The sequence below is a fragment of the Trachymyrmex cornetzi genome, unplaced genomic scaffold (genome assembly GCF_001594075.2).
Source record: "Trachymyrmex cornetzi isolate Tcor2-1 unplaced genomic scaffold, Tcor1.1 scaffold1162, whole genome shotgun sequence".
Lineage (NCBI taxonomy): Eukaryota > Metazoa > Arthropoda > Insecta > Hymenoptera > Formicidae > Trachymyrmex > Trachymyrmex cornetzi.
Genome location: NW_017295722.1, coordinates 44112 through 53216, shown reverse-complemented (window position 1 = coordinate 53216; position 9105 = coordinate 44112). Strand labels below are relative to the sequence as shown.

Below are 9105 nucleotides of genomic sequence, written 5' to 3'. Positions count from 1 at the left end.
TATATATATATATATACATAGGTATATACTAAATTACATACATGCATATATATCATTTGTAGTCATTCGAACTGCGCTCCGAATTGGTTTTCTGGGCTTATAAAGGCAATTAAAATACTGCACAGTGGGCCAGAAAACCCAAAAACTGGCCAAAAATCGAATTTAAAATTTACTGTAATCAATATTTCATGTGTTGTAAGAATATCTCAGAGAACATATAAATGAATTGTATAATAAAGTTTTGGTAACAGGTTTCGAGGAATAGCCGCTTGATTACAAAATACAAGTGATAATTTCAGACCTATCTTTAAAATAAAAAACATTAAAATTATGAATATAAACTTTATAAATTAAACATTTAAAAATTGTATTTGTTTTAAAAATGGACAAATAATAATGCTATACATTTATTTACTCTAAATATTAGCACTACTTTCTGTGGCAAAGCTATTTATTGATTTATATACGAGTATTTCTGATTTAAATAGATTATGACTTAACACAAATCCATCGTGCCGACCAGTGCGGCTTCGGAATTGATTTTTTTTTATCATGTTTTGTTCGTATGAATATGATTGACGAGAACAAGTTACCACTTTTTGCCACTTTTGCTCGTTAATAAAGATATGTATTTATTTTCTCACTACTACACAGTAGGCCAAGAGACTTGAATAAGTGACCAAAAATCCATTTACTTTAGAATTAGAATTTTGATAAAATTATGAAAAATTATGGTCATGTATCGATTTTTTAATTCTTTTATTTTAAATTTTGAATGTAGTTAAACATTTTTGAAAATCAATTAATTAATTATTATTCAAACATAATTACAAATCTTCATCATACTGCTCTTCATTAGTCAAATGACCGTATCAAGCAAACTTTCGTAAAAATTTGTAAGGCCGCTTGAGTCTTCCTCTTTCTCGGTCTCGTTTGATTGAGAAAAAGAAAAAATGTTCTCGTCTCGCGACAATAGAAGATGTATTTAACAGAACTATGGATACTTCTGACTCCATTATATCTACAATTAACCTTAATTCGCGAATTCAGAAAAGGCAGCACAAAGCTATCCCCAAAGAAGTAATCCACTTGCTTGACATTCCTAAGTTCGACCAGTCAATGGATTTTCTTTCTGAATCAAATGAAACCGAGAAAGAAGATGACTCAAGCGACCTTACAAATTTTTTCGAAAGTTTACATTATACGGAGTTGACTAATGAAGAGCAGTGTGATGAAGGAGATTTGTAATTACTCTTGAATACTAATTAACCAGTTTAAAAAAATGTTAAAAATATAAAAATTAAAAAATGAAATACAAAAAAAATTAAAAAATAAAATACAAAAAAAGTAAAAATAAAAAAACAGCAAAATGGAGTCAATATCCGCCACGTCCTCGATTCGTGACTCTGGGTACGGCAAAGAGCGGTAGTAATTTAAATTTACAAGTTAGAACATTTTTCTCCAAATTTTATTAAATGTTCACTTTGAAGTTAGCCATATTGGATCTGTCATCTGTAATTTAAAAAATTGTAATGTCTAAAGGCCATGGCACATAAAAAAACTTAAGGCGTAAGACTTAAGCAGTAAGCGAATCGACCAATCACAATAGAGACCGTAAGACCATACGTAACCAATAGCGAATCCAACATGTTGATTTCGTTATGCTTAAATCTTACGTCTTAAGTTTTTCTGTGCCAAAACCTTAACTCGTAATCAACGACGCTGAGAAAAAGTTTTCATTAAAAATTTACTGGTTTTTGCATTTTCGGTTCGCCATTTTGGATCCGCCATTTTGAATTATAAAATTCTGACATCAGATTCGGAATTAGCGCGCGCGATCCAAAAAACCGTTATATATTTAATTTCATAAAAATTAGGCGATTATTATAGAAAATCGGCCGTCATTTTGAATTTCTAAATTCTGAATTCGGATTCGAAATCAGCGACTCCAAAAACTCTTGAATATCAAATTTAACAGCAATTGAAGCATTTTTAGCATTTTCGTTCGCCATGTTGGATCCGTCATTTTGAATTTATAAATTTTGAAGTCGAATTCAAAATCAGTGACCCCAAAAACCCTTAGATACCGAGTTTTATGCCAATCTATCAACATTTTGAATTTTGGCCAAGATTTCGGGTCGTCTGGCCCACTGTGTACTGTGATAATATCACAAATTAAACTGAATTGATAAGCAATTTTTAATAATTCGATGCTCAATAGGTATCATATTTAAAAAATGTTAATGAGCTGAAAAACTGTAAATAAATTTATAGCGAAAAATATTAAGGAGCGTGGTGTCGGTTGTAACAGAGAGTCAATTGTGACATTGACCGTAACAGCTCAATCTATTGACGAAAAGCTGAATTACATGCACGGTTGCATAGCGTTGACTGACGTAAGTGATTGACGAAAAACCGAGTGGCTACTCGCGAACGCAAACTTATCAGTACCTGTTTGTTTGGAATCAAGGACATTGTAAACTTTGTTATATACCGTTATTTTATTGCAATCCGTTCTATAACAATTTGTCATCATATGATACTGTTTGACATGAATATATAAGTATCGAGTTTTGCAATAAGGTATGTATCAATTCATTTTATTGTTTACATGTGAGTTTAATGTGCATCTAATCGAAACAAGCAGTTCCAAAAGTAACAATCACAGTGATGTTGATTGTAACATGGGTAATTATTTAGAAGACATTCCTCATGTTCAATTTCAATGAAATTATGTTCACATTCGACGCATTTTTGTATGAAACGAAAGAAAAGAAAATTATATAGAAAATAATTTGTATTTTTAAAGCAGAGAATTTGTGTAACCTTCTATGCCATCGATACGACAGATTTCCTAACTTAACGATAGTTAACTTTAAAGCTTCTGACTAGTTGCGGCGGCCATGTTGGAATCGTGACGTAAGAAGCGAGGAATGACACGTAAATTTACGCACAATGCCATTTGTAAACAAAGACAATTTGGATGAAACGAAATAACGAGATCGCTTTAAAACACTTGTAAAAATCGATGACAACTGTCCTTTTCTCCCTTGATAGTCAGTAAAAGATTCGTAAAGTGAGCCTATATTCTGGCAGAAACACGGTTTTACAACTGTTGAAACGAGTTAAATATACACTTTTACAAAATTCCAAGATAACTTTAGTTGTCATCGAAAATTACGACTTTGAGAAGTACGAAACAAGTTACATTTTCACAATTAAGCAAATAATAACGAAATGGCATTATGCACAAATTTCGTCGTCAAAACTGGTCAAAATGTCACTTTTCCACGCCTATAAGTTCGGTCATTTATCGTGGTGTGGCGTTGTAACACACATACAAGCATGATCACATGTCCGTGTGCTCGCAGGCGTGCTTAAGTGTGTGGCTACTGATTTCGCCAGACCGCCGTCTCATTCTGTGTCGCCACCGTCAACGCAGAGTTCTTAGCTGAGTATTCAAGAGCCTTAATGATTAGAAAAAGAAAATTTAAACGATTAATATTTCGGCGTCGAATGAGCACAATTTCATTGAAATTGAAGGTGAAGGGTGTCTTCTGCACATTCAACCTGTGCAGATAACGACCGATTTTTCATTTACTTTAATTGTTCAAACGAATATTTGATCATTAACACACAACAGTTAATACTTTTACTTATAATGTTTGAGATTTCAGTTATTATTTTTTTGTATTTTTTCCATGTTGCTTAATGCTTATTAGCATAGTATTGATTTTCATATTGATAAATTCACGGTTATTAGGTGTTATATTCGACATTTTGAGGTGGTATAATTGATCATCACTGCGGTGTCAATAGTAACAAGTTGCGGCGATGCCATTAATGGTAAATATTTTTTATAATTTGTTATTTTTTCAAATATATTATGTTAAAATTAACCAAAGGAGGCCTTTGTTTTCATGTAAAATTTATATTTCTTCTCATTTATAATAAATTAGTTAGCCGCAAAATACTTTTTTCTGTTACAACCGACACAACTCTCCCTGTACCTCGACTAAGAGTCGAATCCGGATCTCTTGTATTTCGTACGAAAAAATATTTATATTTTATAATTTTATATAATTACGTATAAAACATTTTAGTAATTATGCATTTTAAGAGACACTGCGCCGACGATCTTGACCTTGACATATGATGTCAAAGGCATGACCTTGAGTGACCTCGAATACGTTTTTGATGGCTGCTGTCCTTTGTTAAAAGTTTGAAAAATGATATCTCTTTTCTACTATATAAAAGAGGGGAAAGTAGGTTCGGCCACCTAAAATCTGCTGAAGGTCACTCAGAATTGTGATAACATATGTCGAGGTAGAGTGAAAGTCACTTCGCGTGGAAAATTGCGTGGGAAGTAAAATATATTTTAAAGCAGAAAATTTCTGTTTCATATAGTAAAAAAGAGACATCAAAAAGAGACCAAACTTCTTTTGTTAATAACTTTTTAATGAAGGACAATCACCATCTAAAACCTGTTGGAGGTCACTCAAAGTCATGACCTTAACAACATATGTCAAGATCAAGGTCATCGACGCGGTGTCCATTAAAGTACATAATTACCAACATTTTTCCTAGAAATTGATTAAATAGATTAAAAATAAAACCAGAAATTTAAAAATGATATATTAGAATTCTATTTTTATTACATACAAAATACATATATGTTTTATTAAAAAGCATATATATGATGGATTATGTACTTTATTTACATACCTGTGTATTTTATATTCAATTACTATTATTAATGAAGTAATTTAGGCACATATTATGACCATATTTATTTAATAAAACGTTAATAAAATAATTAAACTGTCAGAGTGCGCTGAGATTAACGTTCATCAGAATTCTGGTATTGTTACGTATAAAAGTATTTTATGTCTGTCAAACCCAGCTGAAAAATATTAAATAAATGTTTATAATACATGCTACAATTTTTATAAGATAATATAGTCTACCAAACAATATAGCTGTAAAATCTCGAATCTTGTCATAACAATCAGAAATGTTTGGTTTAATCAAAGTACATTTAATTATTACTTGGTTATGATTTCGAAACCATTTTTCTCATGCATTAGAGAGGTCTATTATATACCGATACTAAAATCATCAGGACGGACAAAGCTGCGCTGTAGAACTGAAAAAAAAATATGCTTTCATTATACTTAATGGAAATATTTATGTTAAATTGATGGCGTGGATGGAGGGGACGTGCCCTCTATGTCAACGACAGCGGTGGAGTCTGGTGCAGCGACGCATCAGAAGAAGAAAGCTCCGTTTGTGTTTGGAGCGTAGGATTGCGGCTGGCTCGGCCGCGAGCATCTCAACTGAGGGCTCGGTTGGGCATGAGTTTGCCCCCATGAGAAGCGAGCCGCAGCCAAAGAGAAGGGGACGGCCAAGGAGGTATCCCAAGGAAATGCGCATTAGAGTAGTGGCTGGGGAGATTGTGAACTCTCCGGTCGCAGAGAGTGACTCGGCAGGAACGCCAGTTCCGGGTAATTCTGTTAAGGACCTGAGCGTGGTGGACCTCATTTCACATGCCTCTAGGGGAGAGGGCATGGAGGTGGACTGCGAGGATTCACACGTGGGAAGTGACTCGTTGAAGTCAACCCCGGCGGAGGACTCAGGTGATTTGACGTCCTCTTTTGAGCAGGTACCGGAGAAGGGGAAGAAGAGGGGCGTAAGCCTAAGGGCACTAACTGCCCTGGATCACGCGTCATGTCGAAGCTCTCGTCCAAGAGCATGGACTGTGAGGACGACGATCTAGACAGGGAAGATTTCTTTAAGATCGTCAAGAGGGGTGGTCACGGACTCAAGAAAAGGAGGGGACTAGTGGAGTGCAAGTTGGATGACAGGTTCTCTTCGTGCTAGAAAGATGCGATAGAAGAAGTCACGGGCCTCTTCCCACAAATGTCACCAAAGTCGGTGGTGGCAGAGACGCTGCGGGTCCTCGACATTGCCAGGGAGGCCGAGAGATGGACGCAGACGATGAAGAGTGACCTTTGGAGACAAATTAAAGTGGGGGTAAACGTGGCCAAGATCGCGGTACAACGCTTAGTGGAGTACATTCTCAAGTGTACGGAACCGACTGATGAAGTGAAGGCAAATAATCTTGCCCTGGAAAGGGAGATTATTAAGCTCCATCGGGAAATGGACGTCCTCAGACGTGAAAGGATGTCTTTAAAGGACCAGGTCGAATCTCTACGACGGACGGTGCAGGACATGAGGGATGGTGATGCGAGGGGAGATCGTGGTAGGCATCATATTCCCCCTTCTGATGAGGAGGTTCCTATACGTGGCTCCCCCGTTTCGTCCCTCTCTCGGTTTCGAAAAGAACGCTCTTCGCGACGTCGGGCTTCCGACACGGATAGAGCAACGCGAGTGTTGGGAGAAGGCGAGCTTCCCCCTGCATATAGGCCATCTCTGGGTGGAACTCGAAAAAGGTTAGAGGATAAGCCTGCCCACCAGAGCTGGTCGCATTGTCGCGAACACAACGCGCCTCGTCTTAGACGATCGTCCTGACTCGTGTGCGGGTAAACTTAGAATCGGAGTGGTGCATGATGGGGGTAGTGTGGAGCCTGGAGGTGTACCACGTCCGGAACCCTCGCTGCCTCTGTCGGGCTATCCCGCGAACGGGGAGGCTTGGACGGAGGGAAAATCAAAACGTGCGCGAAAGAGAGCGGCGAAAAAGAAAAGGAAGGGTATAAACAACATAGCCCCCGTGGTTGGGGTTGGTGCGAGTGCCGGAAAGGGTGCGAGTTCGGCTACTGTGCCTCCTCCTCCGGTTGGAGGCGGGGCTCCAGTGGTCGCCGAGCTGTTGCAAGTGGTGGTGCGTCAAAGTTTGCCGCGGGTGATAGGGCGTCGGGAAGCCTACCGTCCGCCGTCGCGTCTCGCCCTGCGGCACAGGGCTCGAGAGCTGTGATGTGACGCCTTACTGTAAAGGACTCTCGTCTTCGAGCACCGAGAACCGCCACGGTTTTACTTAAGTGCGCGGAGACTGCGGACAAAACTGGTCCATCATATGCGGACGTCACGAGACTGGCGAGAGGAAAAATCTCCCTTGAAGAATTAAACATCACTAATACCCGCATTCGAAGGGCGCAGGCTGGAGGACTACTTATTGAGATCCCAGGAGGCGACGAGGTGGGTACCAAAGCGGAAGTGCTCGTGGGACGACTCAGAGCTGTCCTTGCGGACAGTGAATACAAAGATATCGATCATCGATCAATCTGTCAACGCGGACGAGGTGACCATGGCTGTGGCGGATAGCGAACAGATCCCCACCACGGACATTAGAACTGGTCCCTTTAGGCCAGGACGAGGGGGGTTGAATACAGTGTGGGTGCAATATCCCCTCGCGTGCGCCAACAAACTGTTAAGCATTGGGCGAATAAAACTAGGCTGGTCCTCGGCGGGCGTAGTGCCCCTGGCAAAGCGGAAGCTTCAATGCTTCCGCTGCTTTGCGGTGAAGCATACGAGAGTGAATTATCAGAGCCTAGTTACCGCTCCACTTGGTGCTTCCAGTATGGGGAGAATAACGGATATAGGGCCGCTGAATATCGGCTACCCCTGAAGTGCCCAGTGTGTGCATCTAGAGGGCTGGTTTCTGGCCATCTCGCTGGAGCGCCGAAATGCATACCATTTAATGACCGCGGACAGACACCGACTAGTAGCGAAGCGCGAGTTAATACAGTGGGAATATCTGCCGGGCTGATCGGGGAGCTCCGATTTCAATAGGTGAGGAGTCCAATATGGATATCTGCGATGGCTAGTTTAGCCCAAATTAACGTAAATAGGTCGCGACCATCTCAGGACTTAGTCTCCAAGATAAGCGAGAAATTGAGTCTGGGGCTTGTCGCGATCTCGGAGCCCAATTGTGTCCCGGATAATGATCGGTGGCTGGCTTCTAATGACAGTCCTCCCTCCGCTGCCATCACATGGCAATGGAGCCAATCGAGGGTGCCGTGCTCTCCTCGATGGAGAGGTACGAGATTCGTGGCGATGGACTGGGGAGAGATGATTGTCGTCTCGTGTTATTTCCCCCCTAGCCTCAGTGACGGAAAATTTTCCCGGGACCTCTATGAACTCGAAAATAAACTGCTGGGGGTAACTGGCTGCCCGGTTATAATCACGGGCGATTTTAACGCCCGTGCTCCCGCCTAGGACCCTGGTAGGCCAAACAGAAGAGGAGATATTATGATGGATTGACTGGGGCTCATGAATTTCCAGATAGTAAACGAGGGTCCGAGACCAACATGTGTACACCCACGAGATGTCTCGTGTGTTGACCTCACGCTAGCATCACCTTCCGCGGCGAGAAGAATCATCTCTTGGAGAGTAGAATCTGGTCTGGAGTCCCTCTCAGATCACAGATACGTGATCACAGAGGTGGGGGCATTCCTGACTGGACCTGCTGTAGGGAAAACGGCCCTTAAAGCCTTTCCTAGGTGGGTTGTTGGCAGGGTCGACCCGGATCTAATGGAGGCTGCGGCTGTCCTTTCGGCTTGGAGTGGCAGCCTTGTGGATGCTACTTCCTGGGCTGAACGAATGGACCAAGTTCTCTACGATATTTCGAACGCATCTATGCCAAGGAGGAGTCTACCAAAAGACCATTAACCTACTGGTGGAACCAGGAGATTGCTGGGCTCCGTCGCAATTGCAATACGTGCAGAAGAAGACTAACGCGGGCGCATGCGAGAAGGGAGACTCTCCCTGCTGAGATTCAGGGTCTCTGGGACGAACTGCGCGAGGCGAGACGTAGGCTTAGGAAGGCGATAATCCGCTCTAAAGCTAAGTTATGGGGCGAGCTAGTTGATGACTTAGATAGGGATCCCTGGGGAATACTCTACCGAGTAGCCTTAAAAAAGCTACATTCTGGCGGCGCCTCTTTGGTGGAGGTGCTTCCCACTGAGACTGCGGGGGATATCGTCGTGGCCTTGTTTCCTATGGATCCTACTCCACAGGATATCGGGATATCGTTTACTTGGCGGGAGGACCTCGTTGTTACTCCGGCTGAGATTTTAGAGGCCGGAGCTAAAGTCAAATCTGGCAAGGCTCCTGGCCCGGATAGAATCACAGGATGCATTACCAAGAGCA

General features: G+C 41.3%; 1 protein-coding gene across 1 annotated transcript in view; it reads left to right on the top strand.

The window, feature by feature from the left end:
- Nucleotides 1-7773: 7773 nt before the first annotated feature.
- Nucleotides 7774-9105, top strand: part of LOC108765069 (uncharacterized) — a 2008-nt gene continuing 676 nt past the window's right edge. Inside the window, exons 1-3 of the mRNA XM_018513582.1 lie at nucleotides 7774-8115; nucleotides 8239-8529; nucleotides 8601-9102. Of these exons, the coding sequence (XP_018369084.1) occupies nucleotides 7774-8115; nucleotides 8239-8529; nucleotides 8601-9102 (1135 nt within the window). The remainder of the gene's footprint in view (nucleotides 8116-8238; nucleotides 8530-8600; nucleotides 9103-9105) is intronic.